This window comes from Balaenoptera acutorostrata, chromosome 2 (assembly GCF_949987535.1).
Source record: "Balaenoptera acutorostrata chromosome 2, mBalAcu1.1, whole genome shotgun sequence".
Classification (NCBI taxonomy): Eukaryota; Metazoa; Chordata; class Mammalia; order Artiodactyla; family Balaenopteridae; genus Balaenoptera; species Balaenoptera acutorostrata.
The window spans coordinates 46,458,375-46,483,933 of record NC_080065.1 but is presented as its reverse complement, the minus strand read 5'-3'; the positions used below and the strand labels follow the sequence as shown (position 1 = coordinate 46,483,933).

At 44.6% G+C, this 25,559-nt stretch overlaps 1 protein-coding gene across 1 annotated transcript in view; it reads right to left on the bottom strand.

Annotated features, from left to right (window-relative positions):
* Positions 1–704: 704 nt before the first annotated feature.
* IL31RA (interleukin 31 receptor A) overlaps positions 705–25,559 on the bottom strand; it is a 68,073-nt gene continuing 43,218 nt past the window's right edge. The window contains 8 exon segments of the mRNA XM_007198530.2: positions 705–1,221; positions 8,971–9,065; positions 10,392–10,473; positions 11,655–11,748; positions 17,181–17,321; positions 19,155–19,301; positions 20,246–20,347; positions 21,336–21,518. Coding sequence (XP_007198592.2) covers positions 705–1,221; positions 8,971–9,065; positions 10,392–10,473; positions 11,655–11,748; positions 17,181–17,321; positions 19,155–19,301; positions 20,246–20,347; positions 21,336–21,518 — 1,361 coding nt within the window.

Genomic DNA, 25,559 nt, shown 5'->3' with positions numbered 1-25,559 from the left:
GGAAACAGATTCTCCCCTAGAGCCTCCAGAAGGAACGCAGCCCTGCTGATGCCTTGATTTTAGCCCTGTGAGATGACATTGAACTTCTAACCTACAGAACTGGAAAATAATAATTCATGTCATTCAAGGCACTAAGTTTGTGGTAATTTGTTACAGCAGCCATAGACAACCAATACCTGTTAACTCTTTAAAAGTGTAGCACTCTTTGGGCTTCCCTGGTGGCGCAGTGGTTGAGAATCTGCCTGCTAATGCAGGGGACACGGGTTCGAGCCCTGGTCTGGGAAGATCCCACATGCCACGGAGCAGCTGGGCCCGTGAGCCACAGCTGCTGAGCCTGCGCGTCTGGAGCCTGTGCCCCGCAACGGGAGGGGCCGCGATAGTGAAAGGCCCGCGCACCGCGATGAAGAGCGGTCCCCGCACCGCGATGAAGAGTGGCCCCCACTTGCCGCAACTAGAGAAAGCCCTCGCACGAACCGAAGACCCAGCACAGCCAAAAATAAATAAATAAATAAATAAATAAATAAAATTTAAAAAAAAAAAAAAAAAAAAAAAAGTGTAGCACTCTTTAAAAGTGTAGCACATGAGCAAATAATTTAAAAGAAACCTCACCCATTACTATGCTAAGGAGTTTGGATGTTACCTGTGGACCATTCCATCAGGAATTAGGAAGCAGGCAAGAGATGGAACCAGATCTGTGTATAAAATCATTCTGGAGGTAATGTGGAGGATGGGTTTGTGGGTAGAAAGTAGGGCTGCAGGAAGGAAGACCAGTGAGGCGTCTGCTCAAAGGTCCAGATCAAAGATGACCAAGCCAGGGTTGGCACAGGATTAGAGGGAATGGAGTAGAGAGGGCTGATGGGGAGAGAAGTTTTGCAGAGAGGAGTATAAGGATTTGGTGACCCACTGGATGCTGGTGACGAGGAAGGAGCTTCAATGACTCCAAGTGTCCAAGTATGAGAATGGAGAAACAAGGTCTGAAAGAGAAGTAAATAGGTTGTGGATACACATTCTTCGTCTTGGACGTGTTCATTCCAAGTGGAGATGTCCAGTGAGCAGTTGGAAGTGTGGATCCTGGGCTCGATGCAGATGGAGATTTGGGGATGACACAGATGCAGCTGAAGCCTGGGTGTAGATGACGGAGAGCTTGTGAAGCGATCTGTCCACCAGGGACTCAACCCCAGGGAGCTCCGAGGTTCAAGGGGCAAGTCAGCCAAGAGGAGTCTGAGAAACAAAGAACAGAAGAGTGATTAGGGAGGAGTGGAAAGAAGGGATTAGTGGGAGGGGAAAGTCACGCGCAGAGCCCTGTTCCAACTGCCATGGGAAGTCCCCTCTTCCACCAGACCTCCCTTTGCCCTGCCCGAGGTCCCAGGGTGCTCCCAGAGTCTATCACTCTGTCGTGGCACCTCGTCTGGCTTCTGCAGCCTCCCAAGCCCATCCTGAAGCTCAGGCTCCCTGGGTCTTCTCCCTTCCTCTCATTCCCTGTGCTGAGAACATGGACATGGTGCCCGCCCCCAACCCTACCCACTCCTGGATCTGAAACCAATCTCAGGGGTCCTGGCAGGCAATGAGAGAGAGGAAGGGTCTCCAGGCCCAGCCAAGAAGAGATTCTCAAGGACCCTCCACACCTTGGAGTCTCCACTCCCCTTTAACTCTCTCTGACCACAGGAGCCAACTTGTTATTGACCAGAGGCAGAGTAGCACAAGAGGAGTTGGGAGCCTGGGCTCCAACCCACCACTCCCTGGTTGCAGAACCTTGGCCAAGTCACTTAAGCCTCTCTGAGCTCAGTTTCCTCTCTGTAAATTGGATAATGGTATTACCCTGTCTATGGTCCCCACCCTTCTGCAAGTTGGGCAATAGTACCTCACAGTGCTGTGAGAATTGCTGGATAAGGCACAGAAAGCCCTTAGCACATGCCTGGTACACAGCAAGTGCTGGTAAACATTAGCTGTGGGCGACCTTAGTGATGAACAGAACAAAATCTGGTAACCGCCCCACTCCAGCGTTTCTCCAACAAGAGCGGGCCCGCATGTGCCTTATATTTGGGTACTTAAGAGGCCAGTCTGGTGCCCTTGTACCCTGTTCCAAAATTGTCTGCTCCTGAAGCACTTGCTTTCTATTCCTCTAGAATATTTTAGCAGTGCAATCTTCTCACTACCAAAAAAAGGAAAAGAAAAGGAGTTCAGCCACCTGGAGAAGCTGCTACACTAGATGTGGCCCTTTCTACCCTGAAGCACAGGCCGGGCTGCGGGGTCACAGGTAGCAGAGGCAGGTGAAGATCGAGGAGCATCCTTTGTCCTCTTTTAAGTTGGAAGCAACCAGAGCAAGTTTAGAGGCCGAGGGGAAGGAACTGTTGGAGAGGGAGAAGTTGAAGGTACAGGAGAGGCCGAGGAAGGGATGGACAAGAGCAGGGCCACCTCTGCCTCCGAAACCCTCCCAGAAGAGAGACGGGCCGGCAGCGCATCCTCCGTGAGTGGGGGCCACGTCACCTGCTGAGAGCAGTGAGGGGAGACCCCGAGGGAGCTCGAGGAGCTGGAAGGAGTTTGAAATGCTGCCACGAGGAATCAAGCAGGAGCACAACCACAGCTCGGGCGTGAGGCCCGGCTGGCTCCTTGGTGGGGGGCGCGCAGGGGTAACTGCCGGCGTCTGATCCCTGGTCACCTGGAGCTCTGGTGCTTCCCACAGCCACAAGACCCCTCATGTCTAACAAAGCTAGCTTTTTACATTTTTTCAAGTCTCATTTTAAACATCTGAGTGGGTAAAGCTTTAAAATGGAAATATAGCATTACATAAAAATGGTATTACAGCTTTATTATTTGAAAGATCAAAATGTAAATGCACTTATAATAAAGCATTTGAAAGGCTATTCTCATTACAATAACATGTTTTCATACTCTCCTTAAGACAGAGAACTTTCTTGCACGTGCATTACGTGTTGCATCGACATACGAACAATACGTGGAAAAGACAACGTGCACAGCCCACAGAGAGGCGTCTCTCCTGGTACACGTGGTCAGCCTTCCTCGTTGCCATCATCAATCTGGTTTGCACATCTTGATTTCTGTCTCCGAGTCCAGGCCTCGGGACACCTTCCTGGCATTTTGCCGTACACATATAGTGAAGTTGGGCAGGACAGATAATTCCATTCCTACAAAGGGAATCAGCACCTCGATTCCCTTGAACAGCCCCCTGCGGCTCAGGGCCGGCTGGCTGTGTGCTCTCCTGGAGGGGTCACCTCCCACCTCCCCCCCCCCCCCCCCCGCCTCTCCCACACCTTTCTCAGCAGCAAGGGGACAGGCATCTGGGCAGGATGGGCCAGCAGGAGCTCAGCACGGAGGGCAGGGGCGGCCTCCAGGCTCTTGCAAACGTGGACTGCGGCTGTTTGTGCTTCTGAGCAAACTCTCCCCCTGCTGACCCCAGTATCCAGTGAAAGCTGCAGAGGGAACAAGGCCTGCTAATGACACTTGTCACTCCGCTCCGGACCTCCCGCCCAGCAAGAGCGCAAGACACGGTAACGCCACATACTTTGATTATAAATAGGCCTTGTCACTAATTAATGTTTGCGTAAAACAATTAACAAAATACATCAGCATGAAATTTCTTTTTAAATACCCTATAAAACCCACATATTTTTAAATAGTCAACCAGAGGACAAAGTCCATCAATTGTTCTAAAGTCCTGCTGAGTGCCTCTAATTTCTAGCAGCTCAGCTGGTCTCTCAACGCCCCTGGGAGCTTAGAAATAGAAGACTCTGTCATGTCAACAGGTGGACATGTGGAAAGTAAAATATAGATGGGAAAAGTTTAGCTTCATCATGATTTAAGCAACACAAATAACTATGAAGTTTCATTGACCATACCCAGTAAATTGACAAAATCCAATTAACAGCAGTGAAGAGCTGGGTATCAGTGGAAAAGGACAAAGGATACTTCAGACGTGTCTGGTGATATTGCAAATCAGTGTAGCTTTTTGGGGGGCACAGTCATGCAGTAACCATAAAACTCTGACCCAGCCAATCTACCTCTGGAAATAACCCCAAGGAGTGAGGACAAAGGTGGGAAAAGAAAATTTTGTGCAACGAAGTTCCCTAAAGTGTCTCTCTATACGAGGAGGACATTTAAAACAATTCTTAGCAAGCCACAACACGCAGGTACACCGGGGGTTCCGTGTGGCCACCATGAGCTGTATTCATACACGGAATTTTACATACGAAATAATAAGTGACAGTAAAGGGAGACTGCAATCGAATCAATATATAACTTGCAATAGATGAAAACATGTACAGGGACACACAGATCATATCAGGCGTGAATTAAGAACGATATAAATAATTGGTATTAAGAGATTTTTGTCGTTGATGTTGTAAAGTTGAGTCCAGAACAAAATTTAAATTTACAACAAAAAAAAGCAGTGACACCTAGAGCTCTGTATAGACGCTTAGCAGCACGCATGGCAAGTGCCGTGGGCCCAGGGCAGGGGTTAGCTCAGACCCTCAGGCACTGCCAGACGTGTGACGGTTGTGGGGTGGGAGATAAAATGATCTGGGTCAAGGACCACTGGAGTAAGTGGTAAGCAGCCATCAACTCTCCAGCTTAGCTATGGGCAGCAGCGGACAGGGACCGTGAGGGCTCTGGGGGGCCAGAGACGTGTGCCCCTCTAAGGGGGCCGTCCCTATCCGGTTAGAAACCCAGGATGACACAGTCTGATTTTGTTTTCCTCATTAGCAACCATTTCCAAGTTAAAGTGCTTTGTGCAGTCTGAGCCCCATGTCTGTGGGCTACACAGGGGTGGGCCAGCGAACTATTTCTGTAAAGGGCCAGATGGTGATCATTTTAGGTTCTGTAGGAGAAACTCTCTGTCACAACTACTCAGTTCTGTGTGTGTGTGGGTAGCAGCTGCAGGAGACACATAAAGGATGGCGCGGCTGTGTCCCCATTAGGCGTCACCAGTAGACACTGAAATTTGAATTCTATGGAATTTTCACATCTCATTAAACGTTATTCTTCCTTTCATTTCGTTTTCTAGCCTTTCAAAATGTCAGGATCATTTCTGGCTCATGGGCCCACAGACACAGAGCCCAGACTGGGCCTGAGGGCTGGCTGGCTGAGCCCTGGGCTGAAGCGTGCCTGCAGCGGCAGCAGTAGGTAGGGGCCGGCGGAGAGCGGGGCGCGGGGGCGCGGGCTGGGTGCGCGCCGGGCGGACCGCACAGGCTTTCCGCGCACGAGGTAGGAGCGGCCTGGGGACGGATGGGGCCCTTTTCAAACCACGCCCTCCCCACCCGGACCCGCCCCCCACCTGGTGCTTTTACTTGTGTTTTACTGCAGCCACCTGAGAAAGAATGAAGGTATCATCTCTTTTTTAACCACAGATTGCCTTCTCTGCCATTCTTTAACATTTTTTCCCCTGATATTATTGTAAAAGAAAAGCTATTGATAGGGCACTAACGTAGCTGTTTGCATGGTTCCCAAAGGCCTAGAAAACTCCAACGGGAATTTTATCCGTTTTTGCTAAAACCTTGCTAAAACACAAGTTTTCCTGTTTGTGTCCTCTCAACGTCTCTCTGACAGGAACAGAGAAAACGCAGATGGCCTTCTCCAGTCACAGAGGCAGCGCAGGACACTGGGAGTGGGGACAGTTCATGACTCGATTCCAGGAGAGGAAGGTCACCACTGGCTTCTTTTAGGCCGTGTCCTGTGACCTGCTCTGGAGAGCAAAGTGTGTGGCCTGCAGAATGCGTTTCTGGGCTTCCTGCTCCTCTTACTAGCAGGAGATGCTGACTCCTATGAAACTATCTTGGACGATCTAGAACAAAACAGAGGGCCCTGATTTCCCTAGCCCTCAAAGGTGGCAAAAGTAAATTTGGAAATCACACAAGGGGGGCTGATGGGAAGGGGAGAAAGGAATAAAAAGAAGAGAAACAAGAAATAGGAAAAAAAAAAAAAGGAAGTGTTAAAAAGATGAGAAACTGCTGGGAGTCGTGGAAAAAAAGCAGAAGACAGGAGGCAAGAAGGAAAGTGAGAAAAGGGAAGAAGAAATGAAAAGAGGAAGGGCCAGGGTGTGGTATTTGCAAACTATTCATTCAGGCTTTCATGAATAATTAAGGGGAGGAGAGAAGAGGGCAACATCTTCATCTCTGAAACCCACTCACAGAAGCCATCTGTGACCTTTTCTTTCTCCCAGCTATCAAATTCTTGGACTTTAGGTTCAAAAGCCTCACCCAGGTGTGAGACAAACAAGATTAGAGGGTCTCACACCAGCCCTCGCGTTCCTCAGCTGGAGGTGGCAGAGGGTCACAGGAGGGAGGGAGGAGTTTTGGGGCACCAAGCTAGGACCTCCTGTGAGTTCACAAGTCAGAGGCAGGCGGAAAGGGCCCCGTCTGGAACTCTGGGGGACTGGCAGCTCACAGAAGTGCCCACATCACAACAGTCGGGGGTGGGGGAGGTATCAGGGTGGACAGAACCCACCACAGCCGGGACCCCGTGCATACCCTTCGTTTGGTCCCTTTCCACTCCCAGGACACAGGTTCCCCAGAGCCCTGCTCCAGGCCCCCCTTATTCCCTGATTTATCAGTAGTTGCTGCTCTGTAAACTAGGAGTGACGAATTTGGGGGGTGGGAGGGTGCTACAGACGCTGGAGATTTAACGAGGAGAGAGCTTTGGGAAAGCATCCCCCCTGCTTGTGCCTGTGATGAGGATGCAGCGATTGGCTGAGGACAGTGGCAGGTGACGGGGTGGCGGGGTGGCATCCCTGCCCAGTGCTGGGCAGCAGACTCCATGCTGCTCCCCTGAACATCCGCTGGCGTCCGGAGCCAGTCCCAGGCTGGACGGGGCACAAAATCCCGAGTGAGGCCAAGTTCCAAACCCGAGGCGACGCAAATCATTGCCCTGGGCCATGGCCACTTCAAAAGGCCAGGGCCTCGGGCCAGAAATTAATTTTAGTTCTAGAAAAGTAAAGTGATGGTTTTGCACACCTGAGTCAGTGGCTTGTGAAGTTTGTGCCCGCTACACAAGCACTGACTTCTCAAGCACTCTTAGGAAAATTACCGTCAGCCTTTCTCTCTGGCAAATGCCGGGCTCGCTGTGCCCCGCTGCCCCCATCTCACCAGGCTCTCAGCGACCTCCCCTGATGGCCATGTGAGTCTTAGCCACACGTCAGGAAGTCATGTGATGTCACTGTGCTCAGGGTACGAGCCCAGTGCCAGCCATAAGTTCCCGGGTATCTGCCATTAGCACTTGGGCTAAAGGCTCCAGTCATGGTTGCAAGCCCTGGGCTTTGGCGCGCGAAGGCAGAGGAGTCCTGGTGTTGGAGCAGCAAGGTGCTAAGCATTCCATGTCCCCAGGCCCTGCTCCGCTGCTTCTGGGAAGAGGCCTTTGAAGGGTGTGTTCAGTAAGCATTCCTGGGCTCTGAGCCAGTGTGAGGGGACAGAGTCCCTGTAAAAAGCTGCTGCAGTCTTTGGTATCTTTCTATTCCCAGGCTTGGGTGCAAGATAGAGGGGCAGCGAGGGCCTCCAGGAACTGTCTGTAGGGCTGGGCAGTGGCCTGTACAGTGGTGTGGACCTGCCGGCCCGGCGAGAGTCCGCTCCCCAGCGCGCTGCCAAGGCCCTCCCTCGTTCCTCCATCCCCAGCCATGCAGTGGACCAAGGGCCAGAGTCCTGGGCAGGGGTTTTGCTACAGACACTTGAGATTTAATGAGGGTAATGAGGCATTTCAGGCACACCATCAGGAGGGCCACACCACCTCCCACCCCTATGTTGAGAGAGACTTAATCTCTAAAGTGTTGTCAGCGCTACCTCAGAGGTGTAGCTTGGAGCCAGGGAGGTCAAGATGGAGGGAGAGAGCCTCGCCTCCTGCCAGACCACCCAAGTGCCAACTAAGCAACTGTCCTTTGGCAACAGGGAAGGTCTCTCCTGGAGCTGTGAGGAGTGGCCCCAGCAAAGACTGTGCCCATGGCCCAATTCCTCAGGAAGGCCAGATATGTCCATCTCTGGTGTCCACTGCCCCTCCAAGTCAACCTGCCAGAGGCCTTAGCGAGAGCCTGTTATCTGAACAAAAGAAAATAAATTGCTTTTCCTCTGCAAAGTGCTCAGGCTGATCACCATCCTTTCTTTTTAAATCTTTATTTTTAATTAATTAATTTATTTATGTTTGGCTGCGTTGGGTCTTCGTTGCTGTGCACGGGCTTTCTCTAGTTATGGCGAGCGGGAGCTACTCTTCGTTGCAGCGCATGGGCTTCTCATTGCGGTGGCCTCTCTTGTTGTGGAGCACGGGTTCTAGGCACGCGGGCTTCAGTAGTTGTGGCACGAGGGCTCAGTAGTTGTGGCGCACAGGCTTAGTTGCTCCACGGCATGTGGGATCTTCCCAGACCAGGGCTCGAACCCGTGTCCCCCGCACTGACAGGCGGATTCTTAACCACTGCACCACCAGGGAAGTCCACCATCCTTTCTTCTCAAGCAAGCTACACGTCTGGGCCAACTAACCTCAACGAGTCACTCAGGGGTGTGCGAGACTTTCTCTAACACAAGCAGGATGGGGAGACGCCAAGGAAGCTCTTGTAGCCAAGTCTTCTCTCTGCGAGTCATGCACACTGAGACGTAGGGGTATTCAAGCCATGGCGGCATTTAGACTTCTCTTTGGGTTTGGTCTAGAAGTTTTTCAGACATGTGAAATTCTCTGGTTGTCACTGTATTTTCCAAGTATGCGTTTGGTGCTCCTTCCCCACAGAGATGGTCTGGCCCTAAACCTTGGGTAGGAGGGAGTGGATGCTCTTCGGCTTCTGAGCAGATCCCCTCTGGCGTTCCAGAACGCAGGTGTTGCGATTCTCTGGGTGGAATCTTGACTGAAACTGCGGGACAATAAGTCCCATATGGGGAGGTCATATACTCATTCTTTTCCCCTCCCAAGATATTTTCCTGACCCTTTTCAGGTTCCTCTGTGGAAACCACTTCCAGAAAATTCTCAAAATTTACCACCAACCTGTCAGTAAGGTCACTGGGGGCAGAACATGGTTTTAGAATCCCATCTTCTTCTGTGTTCACAGAGTCATCAAACTCCTTCAGATTTAGCTTATCCTGGAAAAGAGAAAGGGACACCCCAATGGTCATTTGGGGGCCACATATGATGTAGCCAAAAGCTATTAGGCTTGGGACACCCAAAGCCCCACCTCTGGACCAGCCCCCCTCATTCCTCTTAGAGGCCAGAAGTGGTGCCCTTCCATGGGAGCTTACCAAGAGTGGCCCATTTCCTGAGAAGAATGCAGTGTATTCAAACAATTTCTTCTTCTAGAGAGCTCAAGGCTATTTTCCACATAATCATATGCTCATAAAATCCCAGTGAAGATGGAAGCATCAAAATTAGAATTATCATAAAGACAAATAACTTGCCCAACATCACCAGAAAATCAAAGGTGAACTCCTGGTGGAGGTGGTGTCCGACATCTTTGTATCCCCAGAGCCTAGCTCACTGCCTGGCATATAGTGAGTGATTAATAAGTGACTGCTACAGAGGCCAGACCTACAGATGATTCAAAAAACATTTTAGACATCAGACAAGACTGCCTATGAATTAGTTTACTCTCTTAATAACTTTTGGTAAGTAGGAAATTAAATAAGGTAACACATGAATGATAAAGGAGAGAAGAAAATAGAAACAACCAAAATTTAATTAAATAAATAATAAAAATAATTTTCATGTCCGTGTTAAAAAAAGACTTCTGAGTTGAAACAGGGGCTAATATTAAAAATTCCTTACCAAGGAATACTGGAAACAGTCTTTCAATAACAAGGATTTAAAGGTTATATTTGATTGGGCTTCTTTCTACTTAACTGAGAAATTAAACCTTAAAATTTCAGAACAGTTTTCAATTTAAAAATGTATCAAAATGGGAGGTTTCTGTTATGGATAACTCCCTAGAAAACCCCATTGCCAACGTCTCCAATCTGAGAAAAACAATTTGATGCAGCCTGCCCCAGCCTTTGGACAGAAATGCACATTAGTGGCCCCTCGGGTCACCAGGTGGTCTCTAGATTAACTTGCTCTTGGCTGCTTTTTAAATGGTCTCCAGTCTTACAGCTGGGTTCTCCTGCTTTCTAATTAGACAGTCAGGTCCTTAAGGGTAGGGCCACTGTCTCTTCTGTGGCATCCTTTATAGGAGCAGTTTTATGCCCAGCAAACACTGGGTCCTATGAGCCTGGTAAAGCCTTTTCCTCTTGTCCAAAGAATGAGGTCAAAGTCATTCCAGGAAGGCTGATTCCACCTGTCCTGCCAGCCATTCCCTGGGACTCTTTGACCTCGAGTTCTCTTTATGTGAACCCTATGCAAACCTCAGTCCATCACCGTGTCCACCTCCCACAACCAGCCTGCTGAACAATCTCCTTAACAAAAACAGGAGTGTTTACCTTGAAATCATCTCCATGCCACGTGGCTATACTGCTTTCAGCAGGGTTGGGGATACTGGGCCAACATAGGTGCTTTAATTTGCTAATAAGAGATAAGATTTTAAAATAGGAAGTGAGTCCAAGAAACATTTTACTTCTACTGCATGGCCAAGCCAAAAGAGCAGGGCTTCGATGCAGGGAATTGTATGGCTCCCTATTGAATAAGGGCAAGCTCACAGCCTCCTGACAGAAACTGGGAAAGCAAAGTACTTTGGGGGGTGAAATCGCAAGTCAACTATGGGACGTGATGGGAGGAGACCTTTCCCCAGGCCAAGCTGTTCTTACTCTTCCCCACTCTCCCACCCCTGCATCTCCACCCCCTGGTTCTGATGCCAGAAATCACACCAACACAGAGCCATTTCCTTGAGATTTATTCCCCAGGAAAGGTAACACTCTAAGCCTGTTAAGACACCCACACTTCAGAGCAGTGATTCTCAAAGTGTGGTCCCAACCAGCAGCATCAGTACCACCTGGGAGCTTGTTACACACGCAAAATGTACGAGAATGTGTGCTGATGACTCGCTTACAACCCAAAGCTGGGAACTGAGGTTGACATTAGCCCGGCCATAACTAAGCACAGCTGCTTGGCAGAGAAGGCCCACGACTGTGTAACTCTGGAGAGAGCGGTCTAATGGGGAGAGAGCCCTTGACCCTAGAATGAGGCTCTCTGGGGAGAGAAAGCACGAGACCCTGAAGACAAGCTGCCTTCCCTACAGTGGCCAGAGCAGGCAGGACAAATGGCCCTCAGCGAGCCCTCCGACACTGCGCCACAAGCAAGGACCCGCCGGTGCTGGGCATACGCTGGCCAGTGCTCTAACTCCATGGGCACCCTGCTCCCTGCTCTGCCTGGGAGAGAGGCTGGTGGCCTTGAGGGCCCTTGCTGCTGCCAGGGGTGCCCTCTAGACACACAGAGAGAGGATCTTCTCCCCAACTCTAGTCTCAGATGCCGAACACAGCAGACAAAGCCTGTGGGGCAGCTGGCACTTCCCTGGCTTCAAAAAGTCCTAGGCCCGGTGCACAGCGCTGTCGGGAGTACAAGTCTTCTTGTTTGGTTAGAATTCTGATTGCCACAGTGTAAGGCATACAATAAATTCAATAAATATGTATCAACTCAATAAATGAATGGACACCCCTTAATGGCAGTGTGTCCTCTTCCACCCATGGTGTCTTCCACCCCTTTCCACCCCCGATTTTGAGGGCCCACACTGTTGTCTACAAACTCACTTGTGTTTTTTGAGATCATATGCCACCGTCAAGATGATGAGAATAAGAGGGCCCCCTCCAACCAGAGAAGTTATAACGAAAATCTCAAAGACACCTTTGAGAAAAGGAGAACAAAAGTTCGTAGCAGGTTGAGCCCCTTACTTTCTTGACAGAAATCAAAGATTAATGTTTTCTTCCAGTAGCTTCAGCAACATATACCCTATAAGTTTTCTTTCAATTTAATTCAAATTCATTCAATTTCTCTTCTCCTTGAATAATACTGACAGAAATTGTGTTCCCCAGGTTCATCCTCCAACTTCATTCATCTAGTACACATTTTCTGAGCACTTACAATTTGCCAAACACTATTCTGGGTAATAGAATAAATAGCAAGAAGCAAGAAACACAAGATCCCTACTCTCGTGGAGCTTACCTTCTGGTTCAAGAATTCAGACAATAAATAATGTAAGATTATTTCAGATAAAATGGGGTGATAGAGAGTAGGGTAAAGTGGGTAGGGGGTTAGCACCTTTAGATAGGGTGGCAAAGGAAGACTCCTTGGAGAAGTGAAATCTGAGCTAATGTGAATAATGAGAAGGAACCGCTCACGTTCATGCAGGGGAAAGCATTCCAGGCAGAAGGGAAAGCATTCCAGGCAGAAGGAAAAGCATAAATGGGAACATAAACGGGAAGTGGTGGGAGGTGAGGTCAGGAAGGGACAGATGAGGAAGGGTCCTAAAAGCAATGGGAAGAAGTTTGGATTTAATTCAAAATACAACAGAAGCCACTGGTGGGTTTTAAGCAGGGGGTCTAGGATTTTAAACTCTGGCTGCTATGTGGAAAACAGATTGTAGAGGATCAAAGACAGAAGCAGGGAGATCTATAAGAACCAAGAGTAACAGACCTATCACAAGTAATGAAATTGAAACTGAAATTAAAAATCTTCCAACAAAGAAAAGTCCAGGACAAGACGGCTTCACAGGTGAATTCTATCAAACATTTAGAGAGGAGCTAACACCTATCCTTCTCAAACTCTTCCAAAAAACTTCAGAGGGAGGAACACTCCCAAAATCATTCAACAAGGCCACCATTACCCTGATACCAAAACCAGACAAAGATATCACACAAAATTACAGACCAATTTCACTGATGAACATCAGTGCAAAAATCCTCAACAAAATACTAGCAAACAGAATCCAACAACACATTAAAAGGATCGTACACCATGATCAAGTGGGATTTATCCCAGGAATGCAAGGATTCTTCAATATACACAAATCAATCAGTGTGATACACCATATTAACAGATTAAGGAATAAAAACCATATGATCATCTCAATAGATGCAGAAAAAGCTTTTGACAAAATTCAGCACCCATTTTTGATAAAAACTCTCCAGAAAATGGGCATAGAGGGAACCTACCTCAACATAATAAAGGCCATATATGACAAACCCACAGCAAACATCATTCTTAATGGTGAAAAACTGAAAGCATTTCCCCTAAGATCAGGAACAAGACAAGGATGTCCACACTTGCCCCCCTTATTCAACACAGTTTTGAAGTCCTAGCCATGGCAATCAGAGAAGAAAAAGAAATAAAAGGAATATAAATTGGAAAAGAAGAAGTAAAACTGTCACTGTTTGCAAATGACATGATACTATACATAGAAAATCCTAAAGATGCCACCAGAAAATTACTAGAACTAATCAATGAATTTGGTAAGGTGGCAGGATACAAAATTAATGCACAGAAATCTCTTACATTCCTATACACTAACAATGAAAAATCAGAAAGAGAACTTAAGGAAACAATCCCATTCACCATCGCAACAAAAAGAATAAAATACCTAGGAATAAACCTACCTAAGGAGGCAAAAGATCTGTACTCAGAAAACTATAAAGCACTGATGAAAGAAATCAAAGATGACATAAACAGATGGAGAAATATATCATGTTCTTGGATTGGAAGAATCAATATTGTGAAATGACTATACTACCCAAAGCAATCTACAGATTCAATGCAATCCCTATTAAACTACCAATGGCATTCTTCACAGAATTAGAACAAAAAAATTTACAATTTGTATGGAAACACAAAAGACCCCGAATAGCCAAAGCAATCTTGAGAAAGAAATGGAACTGGAGGAATCAGGCTCCCTGACTAATCTACACTACAAGGCTACAGTAATCAAGGCAGTATGGTACTGGCACAAAAACAGAAATATAGATCAATGGTACAGGATAGAAAGCCCAGAGATAAACCCACACACATATGGTCACCTAATTTATGACACAGGAGGCAAGAACATACAATGGAGAAAAGGCAGCCTCTTCAATAAGTGGTGCTGGGAAAACTGGACAGCTACATGTAAAAGAATGAAATTAGAACATTCCCTAACACCATACACAAAAATAAACTCAAAATGGATTCGAGACCTAAATGTAAGACCGGATACTATAAAACTCTTAGACAAAAACATAGGCAGACCACTCTTTGACATAAACCACAGCAAGATTTTTTTTGACCCACCTCCTAGAGTAATGAAAATAAAAACAAAACTAAACAAATGGGACCTAATTAAACTTAAAAGCTTTTGCACAGCACAGGAAACCATAAATAAGATGAAAAGACAGAATCTTCAGAATGGGAGAAAATATGTGCAAACGAAGCAACAGACAGAGGATTCATCTCCAAAATATACAAACAGCTCATGGAGCTCAATATCAAAAAAACAAACAACCCAATTAAAAAATGGGCAGAAGACCTAAATAGACATTTCACCAGAGAAGACATACAGATGGCCAAGAGGCACATGAAAAGATGCCCAACATCACTAATTATTAGAGAAATGCAAATCAAAACTACAATGAGGTGTCACCTCACACTAGTCAGAATGGCCATCATCAAAAAATCTACAAACAGTAAATGCTGGAGAGGGTGTGGAGAAAAGGGAACCCTCTTACACTGTTGGTGGGAATGTAAATTGATACAGCCACTATGGAGAACAGCATGGAGGTTCCTTAAAAAACTAAAAATAGAACTACCAAATGACCCAGCAATCCCACTACTGGGCATATACCCTGAGAAAACCATAATTTAAAAAGAGACATGTTCCACAATGTTCATTGTAATACTATTTACAATAGCCAGGACATGGAAGCAACCTAAGTGCCCATCGACAGATGAATGGATAAAGAAGATGTGGCACATATATACAATGGAATATTACTCAGCCATAAAAAGGTATGAGGGTTTTTTTGTTTGTTTGTTTTACATGATAATATTTATCTTTTATTAGATATATTACATATTCCCAAAAAGATATAAAATCTTCCAAGAGAAAATATCAAAACCTACTGATTTCAAGGTAAGCAACATAATCAAAATGAAAGCAAAGAATTTCTTCCAGACAAAGGAATGTGAAAACATTTCAGCACAAATACAACAAAGACATGGGAAGGTAATTACAATGTTTTACATTTTACAGCATTTTGTTTTAATCAGTATTTGTAGAAAACAAGGATGCTGAGTTCTCAAACACTGTAGTTACAATGGCAAATTAAATTTTCAGAAAAAACAATAAGAGAAAGTAATGAACTACTGAACATCTGCAATAATAAATGTAATAAAACATAAGCAAACAAATATGCCACTGAGATCACAACTGAAGTGTCTGATTTTTAGTGTGTGCTGGGGACACTAAATTATTTAATCAGTTCTTGACCGCAACCCAAAGCAGAAGCATCCTCTCTTCATTTCCCTGATGATTTATTCTAAAAATAAAAAGCAGAAACTTGCTGGTAAAAGAGAATTTCTGCTTTACCTGTGAGCAGCTGGTGGCAACACACACTGAATAAGACCCCAACCAAACACGGGACAGATGCATCTCAAACAACCGGGAGTGGCAAAACCACTATTATTGCAACAAGATTTTTTAATTTCAATTGATCAGAAATTCCAGAACAATTAAGCACACCCACTTAAACCACAGAACACAGTGAACACCTATAGGAAGGTTTTATTGGGTCATTTGTAGTGAGGTGGATGGACCTAGAGTCTGTCATACAGAGTGAAGTAAGCCAGAAAGAGAAAAACAAATACTGTATATTAATGCACAGATGTGGAATCTAGAAAAATGGTACAGATGAACCTATTTGCAGGGCAGGAATAGAGATGTAAATGTAGAGAACGGACATGTGGACACAGGGCGGGAAGGGGAGGGTGGGACAAACTGGGAGATTAGGACTGACATATATACACTACCATGTGTAAAACAGATAGCTAGCAGGAACATGCACAGGAAGCTCAGCTCAGTGCTCTGTGACGACCTAGATGGGTGGGATGGGGGGGGAGGGGTGGGAGGGAAGTCCAAGAGGGAGGGGAAATAGGTATATATATAGCTGGTTCACTTCACTGTACAGCAGAAACTAACACAACATTGTAAAGCAATTATACTCCAATTAAAAAAATGACAAACAAACAAACAAAAGAACCGAGAGTAAGAAACTTCCAGTCTCCAAGGCAGGCTCTTGCCTTCAATCTGACCCGTAGAGAAAATTCCTGCAGATAATGCAATTTGTGCCTAGTGTTGTGAAAATATAACATGATTTTAAAAGATTTTAAAGAGCAATATCAAAAAGAACTCCCGAAAGACAATGTTAGTCAATAAAAACAGAACATGTTTTCTGTGTAAAAACACATGCTTTACTCACATTTTCCAGAACCATAAGCTATTTGTATCCTTTTGGATGTGTGATGATGAACAGGAGAATTTTAAGAATACTTAGTCTATTTATAGCTTTTATTGAAAATTTTGCAATGTTCCTTCACTTTTAGGGTTCATTTTTTTTAAAAGTGTTAGTACATCCTTAAAATCAAACCGCTGTCATTCAAAGACAGAGATTTCTGTTTCTCCCATTCTCCTGTTTCTCTGTTTCTCCCATTCTCCTTCCTTCTTTCTTCTTCATCTCCCTCTTCAGCCTGTCTTCTTTCCCTCTTGAATATTCCCCATAACCATCGTATGAATCACATTATATTTTACATTATTGTTGTATTTATTAAATTTTTCTTGCTCCCATTTTTTAATATAAAAGCTGATTAGTAGAACATATTATACACTTTTCTACTCAAAAAACTCCACAAACAATGAGGTTAAGTGGGCCAATGGTGCTTGATCAACCATGGTTTTCCCTTGTTTGACACACAGGGACTGGTGACTACGAACTTGGGGATAGCCTTGAGGTGGGAGCTGGTTTGGAGTGACAGTGAAGTTGGCATTAACTTGATCCCTCCTCCCTAAGAAGATTCGGGGCTACCCAGGAGGAAGCAAAATGACCCATCTTTCCAAATTCAGCTCTCAATTTTCCTGCTCTCCCTCCTCCTGCCTCACCCATATGCTTTCCAGGAAGGCCAGTGAGTCAGACAGCAGATGGTTCTTCTCACTTCTCCCTTTCATTTGCCTTCCCCCTGCCTTTGGGAAACATCATCTATGACTAGCCTAAAGGAAATGCCAAGGAGACATTCCCGGGGACTGAAGGAGTACTCACTAATTGACAATGTCTTGAAGTTTATCCTGGTGCCACTAGTTCCCCCAGCACTGGTGCTGGCCATGACCTGAACAGTGTAAGAGGTCTTTCGTGTCAGGGACTCCAGGCTATACTGCAGGATGCTGGAGTTGACTGTCTTGGCTAAAGGAAAAATATAAAAGTCAAACACCACAGCCAAACCCAAGTGAAAACTGTGCTTTAGTGGCACTGAAATAAAAGCATTGGAACCTGGGCTTCCAAGCTTGGCCACCTCATACCCCAATCTCTCTATTCATGTTCTGATTAAAATTAGCCTATCAAGATGGATCAAAGACCTAAATATAAGAGTTAAATCTATATGATGCTTAGAAAACATAGGATAAATCTATATGTCCTTGAATTTGGAAATGATTTCTTAAATATGACACCAAACACACAAGCAGCAAAAAGATTAAACTGAACTTCATCAAAATTAAAAGTTGTTGTGCATCAAAAGACACTATCAAGAGAGTGAAAAAACAACTTACAGAATGGGAAAATATTTGCAAATCATATATTTGATAAGGAATTTGTATCTAGAATATGTTAAAAAAAACAAAAACAAAACTCTTAGCAACTCAACAACCGGAAGACAAACAACCCAATTTAAAAATGGTAAAGAGTCTGAAAAGACTTTCTCCAAAGAAGATACACAAATGGCCAAAGAGCAAGTACAAAGATGCTCTACATCATTAGTTATTAAGGAAGTACAAATCAAAACCACATTGAAGTTAAAAAAAACCCACATTGAAATAGCACTTTACACCCACTAGGATAGCCACACTTTTTTTTTAAATGGAAAGTATCAAGTGTTGGTAAGGATGTGGAGAAATTAGAATTCTCATATATTGGTGGTAGAAATGTAAATTGGGGTAGCTGCTATGAAAAAGAGTTTGGTGGTTCCTAAATAAGTTAAACTAGAATTACCATATGACCCAGCAATTCTACTCCTAGTAATACACTCCAAAGAATAAAAAGCAGAGATTCAAACAGATAGTTGTACACCAATGTTCATAGCAGCATTAATCACACTGGCTAAAAGATGAAAACAACCCAAATGTCCCATCAACTGATGAATGGATAAACAAAATGTTTATCCATATAATAGAAAATTATTTAGCCATAAAAAGGAATGAGGTGCTAATACATGCTATAACATGGATGAACTTTGAACACATTATGCTAAGTGAAAGAAGCCAAGCAAAAAAAGGCCACATATTGTATGATTCTGTTTATATGAAATATCCAGAATAGGTAAATCCATAGAAACAGAAAGCAATTTTGTGGTTGCCAGGGACTGTGGGACAAGGGTAAGGTAGTGACTGAATGGGTACAGGATTTCTATTTGGGGTGGAAATAGGTAGTGGTAATGGTTGCACAACATTATGGATGTACTTAATGCCACTAAATTGTACACTTTCAAATGTTTAAAGTGGTAAGTTTTGTGTTATATGTATTTTACTGTAACAACAACAACAAAAAATTAGCCTAAATGGGAATCCAAGACTAGCCCAGAATTTAGGATGTTAGGCAATATTGTAGATGCAAGAAAAAGGCATTGGACAGTAGGAGTCATGGTAAAGGGTCCTGCACTGAAGTAAGTGCCACCAAACAGGGTCTGTCCCCCTCCAGCCTTTAATCCAGGTATGCCCCACTCTAGAATAAAGGTCAGGAAGCTCCCAGAAGGCCCACCTGTTCATGGCCTGACAGGCACAAATTATATCAAGTCCTCTGGTTCCTACAGGACTCTCAGGTACACTCATTTCACTCTCAACTGACTCTAAAAAACTCAAGAGGTGGGTGCCCTTGGCCCCATTTTCAGAGAAGCTCAAAGAAGCTGAGTGATTCCTGCACGGTGGCAGGGCACCAGCCATGGGAGTCACCCCTATAGCAGGTCTATCCATAGCATCTATCTGGGGCTTGGGGTTCTTTCAACTTGTCTATAAGCTCACTTACAGAATTCCTTTCCATCTTCAGCTTGGTAAAATATGGTACAGTTGTTGATGAAACCATTTCTCTGACTCTTGGGAATCTCCTTCCATGTAATTGTGACTGTCTCCACACCAATGTTCTCCGCATTTGTCATGGGACCCGCTGATGGAACTTTATAGGACAGGGAGATAAATAATAAACACCGAATCACACCCCAGCAGATCCTCGCCCCACAAAATCTCTGGCCAGTCCTCAGACTGTAATCAGTGCTGGGGGTGGGAGGTGGGGGAAGAGTAGGGAACTGATGAATCAGTTTGTTTGAGAAAATTGTTGTCTAGAATCATCCATCTTGAACAGGAAGGGAAGCAGTGTCAAAGACCAGAGAACAAGACCTCTCACTCTGACTTGGAACCCAGATCTTTCATTCATACCTGTAATAGCTATTATCAAACAATTGAAGAGTATGCCTCCATGGGCTACCTCTGAGTGACAGGACATATTTCCTAAGGTTGAATCTGGAAGATGTTAACTTTCAAAAAGATAAAGTCTGAGTGGTTTGCCAATAAAACCCTGGCTTATCACTACACAATTAAAAATAATTTTTTAGCATCTCCAAGTTATGAATAACTCTTAGGGTCCCTAACTTGGTCTTAGCTCAATGTTGTTTCTGCTTACAGCGCTATTTGCACTAAGTTTCTTTGTGACTTTGGGCAAGTTATTTCACCTCTCTGAGCCTCAATTTTCCATGTGTTAGATGACGGGCTTGGACTTGATGATCTCTAATGTCTACTCCAGCTTTAAAATTCAGTGAATCCAGGGACTTCCCTGGTGGTGCAGTAGTTGAGACTCCACGCTTCCAATGCAGGGGGCGCAGGTTCGATCCCTGGTTGGGGAACTAAGATCCCACATGCCGCACAGCGCAGCCAAAAAAAAATTCAGTGAATCCACACCGTGACCACAACTGGGTCAAACATACATAGCTTACTACGAGCTAAGGTGCAGCACGGATGGGCACTAAAGCAGCTGTGAACAAGCTACAGGCCTTCACAGCCTTGTGTAAATGTTGGACAGGCGCCAGTGTTTCCTTTCCTCAACAGAAACTTGTCCATACATACCACCTTCTTTGACATAAGCCTGGAGAGAATATGGCTCACCCACTTGGTCTTGCAACATTGGATACACAGAGATGTTATAGCACCAGAAAGGTTTTAGTTCATCTGTGGAAAAAGGGGAGGGGGGGAGAGAGAGAGAGGGAAGGTGGGGGAGGGAGGGAGATGGAGAGGAAAGGAGTGGGGGAGAGAGAGTGGGGGGAGAGAGAAACAAGCATTAGGCACAGAGCATGGCATAGAAGGAAAGCTAGACTAAGACTTATAGCCTATGACTTACAGAAGATATTTTATTTTTCTATAGTTTCCACATATGGAAAATAAGGAAGTTAGGTTGGATGGTCTCTAATGTCTATTCCAGTTCTAACATTTTAAAATTAATTCTTAGAACTAAACCTGCACCACTCTGACAAAATGACAGAGCCACCCAGGAAGGGAGAAGTAAGAGCTCCAGTCTCTCCTCCATCACTGATTCTGTTACATGATTTGGGGGCACTACAGAATAAACTTAATCCTTCTTTCAATAGCATATCACCCTAGAGAACTCAGGTACCATAAATTGTAGCTCTTCTGTCTGTCTGCATCCCTACATAAGCATAACTCTTCATATGGATGCTATTAAGTATTAAGAAATGGTTGGACTGATAGGATTGGGAGAGTAAAGCCTCACTTATGTGTCTTACATGGAGCAGGGGCTTTCTTGAAAAGAAGGTTATTCCCTGTATCAGTCACCTGGGGAAGGGGCCTAGATCTTAACCAGGCAACCAGAACTGAAGGAGGTGCCCTGGGTAGGACAGATGGGATACAAACTCTGGTGTTATCCACATGATCAAGATATCTGGGAAGAGCTCTCTGATGGTGGGTGTCAAGACGGTTTTTTCCACCTGGAAACACGCCAGCTGCCTGGTCTGATACCCATGGCTTCCTATTCTAGTATTGCTGGGAAATGCCAAGAAGTACACTTCCTTAAGCTTGCCCTAGCTTGTCAAATTCTATTACTCACATTTACAGCTTTGAAGCCAAAGTTAAGGATTTAAAAACTGATGAAAATGAAACTGAATCCTACACAGAGGGAATTTGTGGGCTCCGCACTGGCTACCCTACTGAATCGTCCAGTTCCTGGTCTGAGACACAGATTCCCAGGAAATGGTCGAGGACTCTGAGTCCAAATCTGGGACCCACTCAATCATCCATGTATCCACCTCCAGAGCAGAGCTTTGCCACTCCACCACCAGCTGGTCCTGAGTGAAGCAGGTCTGCATGGCCTCGATGCACTGAAATGCTGAAAGGAGAAAAGAGGACTGCTTCACAACACCCAACTCATCCTCCAAATGCACCAACCACATTAACATCCATTCATTGCCCAAAGTGTAAAGAAGGTCAAAGTTCAGGATCCCCACTGCAGCCTTCCCCTATGATACTGTTTTTACTGCTTTTATTGTGTCCCTTTTCCTTACCCTCAATATTTGATGAAGTGCCTTCTTCATGTTTTGTTATCTTCCCCAATTTTACCTATTTCCAGCAAAGAATCTTACTAGAAGGTTGATGACTAAGACGACTTACAGGGTAGCTCTGGTGTCTCTGCAAGTCAAAAGGAAAGCAAGCCTGAGACAAGCTGGCCATGTTAAGAATGAGTCAGAGATTGGAATTATGCTACTCTAAGCCAAGGAAAGCCTGAGGCTTCTAGAAGCTGGAATAAGTAAGGAAGGATTCTCCCTGAGAAGCTTTTGAGGGAGCATGGCCCTGCCAACACCTTGTTTCCAGACTTCTAGCCTGCAGAAGGATGAGGCAATGAGTTTCTGTTGTTTGAAGTCACCCAGTCTATGGTGCTTCGTTGGGAAGATCTAGGAAAATCAATCAGCACCTTTGGCTCGGCCTCCTCTTCCTCTCCTTCCTTGGCCTTGCTTCCTCCACTTCCTTTTCTGGTCTCTCTAGAGGTGTTTTCTTAGTAAACCACCTGCACCCAAATCCTGACTTGAAGACAGGAGTGAGTGTTGGCTGCTAACCCCACACTCCTTCTCTTTACCAACACTGGGGGCTCTGAGGAGGAGAAGTCAGGTTGAAAGAGGAAACAAGCCCTGGCTCTGGACCACAGTGGGTGTAGAATCAAGTCATGAGTCAGCCTTGTAAGACGAAAGGGCCTAGGCAGCATTAAGGGTGCTGAAAGAAAAGTTTCCAAATCATCATTCTACTGAATGTCAACTAACTGCCTCCGTCGCTCAACAAGAACTTTTTGAGCAATTTCTCCCAATACAATATACCCCCGGGTGTGGTAGGAATACAGATCCCTCCAGGGAAAAGAGGAAAGGGACTTTGGCCGTAAATGCTATTAATTTTTTGTGATTTGCATGAAGGCAGTCACCCTGGGCCTATCAAACACCATTCTCAGAGGCTGGTAGTGCCTCACCTTTGCCAGCCATCCTGGCCCGACCTGAACTCTACCTCAACTCAAGTCCCAACCTCCTCCTCAGCCCCTCATCACACAACTGGCCATGTTTTGCTAGGTCCTGCCTCAGACTACTCCATAGCTACCCGCTGGCTAAGGTCTCCTAGAACTCAGAGGACTTTCAGGCCAGAAGGAAATTGAAGGTATATCTATTCCAATCCCTTATTTGAAAGATGGGAGAGTAGAGGCCCACAGAGGAAAATAACCAGTTCAGTGTCACACAGCAGCTGTGTCCAGATTTCTAAGTCACTTTATTAATACCAAGTCCAAGGCTCTGGATAAAGTACATTGTACAAGTTTGGAATCATGCAGACCTGGGCTTGAATTCCACTTGAGAGACTCTGAGCAAATTACTAAGCTTTCCTGAATCTCAGCTTCATCAGCTATAAAGTGAATCTAATAGCACCTACCCCATGGGTCATTTCAAGGATAAAATTAGATTAACCTATATCATCTTAGCACAATGTCTGATATATCCTAATGGACAATATTGGATAATTACACTTACTTAATGATTGTTAAACTTACAATTATTATTATAACTATTCTCCAGTTGACTCTACTTTATTAAACAAAATTCTGTAGAGCATTACTTTCTTATATATGTCTAGGACCAGGACCTGTAAAGAGGTCTATAAAGGGCCAAATATAAACATTTTAGGTTTTGCAGGCCTCTGTCGCAACTACTCAGATCTGCCATTGTTGCACAAAGGGAGACATAGACAATGTAAAAACAAATAGGTGTGGTTGTGTTCCAATAAAACTTTATTTACAAAAACAGGTGTCAGGCCAGGTTTGACCCACGAGCTATAGTTTGCCTACACTTGGTCTGGAACCATTATAACTGATGATTGTGCCAACACTTGTGACATAAAGCAAATACCTTCAGAATTGGGAAAAATAAAAAACCCTGTGTGAATGTAGCATAATCTTAAAGTATATTTTATGATTTTTTAAAGTTGATAATCCATGTCTAATAGAAATTCAATTAGTTAGAAATTTTGTTAAGAATCACAATAATAATAATTAGCACTAGACAAAGTATTCTATACACAGTCTCATTTAATATTCACAATAGCCTTATGAGGGAGGTAGAGCTAAAAGCCCATTTAGGTTTAGAGAGGTTAGATAATTTGCCCAAGGTTTGTGGTATCTAGTGAAAGAACAAAGATTTGAATCCAGAGCTGCTAGACTCCAAAGCCCATGTTTTTATTCCCTACCCTTTCCTGCCTCCCACTACAGGGCCACACCAGGAAACTGCGATTACTATTCATCAGCGCCTCTGTTAACACAGAATGTGTGTTCAGTGACACACACATTTGTCGGAAACTTCATCACCACGGGTATTGGATAGGCAGGAACTAGGATGCCAGGAGCTAAGGGCTGTGGCAAACACTGACTAAAACAATATCAAATACTGACTAAAATAATATCAAATGTAGCTCAAAACACACACACACACAAACGAATATCTAGGAGTTCTAAAATGAGGCAAAAGAACACATGGGTCAAATTTAAGAAGAGAAAGAAGAAGGGCTTCCCTGGTGGTCCAAGTGGTTAAGAATCTGCCTTCCAATGCAGAGGGTGTGGATTCGATCCCTGGTCGGGGAACTAAGATCCCACATGCCACAGGGCAACTAAGCCAGCACACTGCAACTACTGAGCCTGCGCACTTTGGAGCCTGCTCGCTTTGGAGACTGCTCGCTCGCTACAACTAGAGAGAAGCCCGTGCACCGCAACGAAGAGCCCACGTGCTGCAACGAAAGATCCCACGTGCCTCAACTAAGACCCAATGCAGCCAAAAACAAATAGATAAATAAATAAATATTTAAAAAATAAAAACTACTATGATTAAAAAAAAAAAAGAAGAGATAGAAGAAAGCACAGGCAGACAAGTCTAGCGCTGGTAGTGTAAATGCCTGATATAATTCTAGATCTAAGCAAACAGAGAGAGATGGAGAATTGGAGAGTGAATTCCCTACCTATGGTGTGTTTCAACAAATAGTTACTGAGTGCCTTTTCTATGCCAACTGCTCTATGTTTATTCTAGATTTTGGAAATGGAGGAGGAGAGGAGGATCAGGAGGAGAAAGAAAATGAGGAGAAGAAGAGAAAAACAGACCAAAAAGAAAAATCTCTGCCCTCATGGAACTTGCATCCTATTGATAGAGAGATAGGTAATAATCAAAATAAATGAGAAAATCTATAGAATGAGGAATAGTAAAATCTATAGAGAAAAATAAAGCAGGGAAGAGGGAATCCATTGCTTGCAATTACTTGACTAAGACTCAAAGAAGCTATTTTATTCCAAAACAGAATACAAAATATGAGTTTACCTGGGAGCAGTAACATTTTTAAAATTACTTAATTAAAGGTGTAACAAGCAATTTATTGGCAAGTATAAACATTAGAAATTTCCCTAACTTGATAGTCAAATGGAAGGGAGAAAAGGAAGAAAACAGGAGAGTGAGCAAACCAAGCCTGGATACAGTCAGTCCTGTGAGGGGAAGATTTCAAAAGAGGTTTCAGCCACTGAGGATAAATGTGGCAGATGTGACAGATTTTTATGGCTTAACCCAGCTTATATTGACTCAGAACAAAATAAATACAAGCTGCATGTAGAACTTCTAGGCTCATGACTTTGTATCATATGACTTATGAAGTCTCTGATTTTCAACACAGGCTTTGTTCCAAAGGAACTTTATTTCAAGAGGTTCATGAATTACTCAAAGATTATGATCACTCCCCCATAACCTAAAAAGTCCTCACTTCAGAATCATTTTGACTCTAGAGAAACAGCAGCCTCTGAGAGGACAGGGACTACTCCTTGGACATTTGGATGGGGTCAGGCATCTAAGTAAGAAGTTTATGTTATACT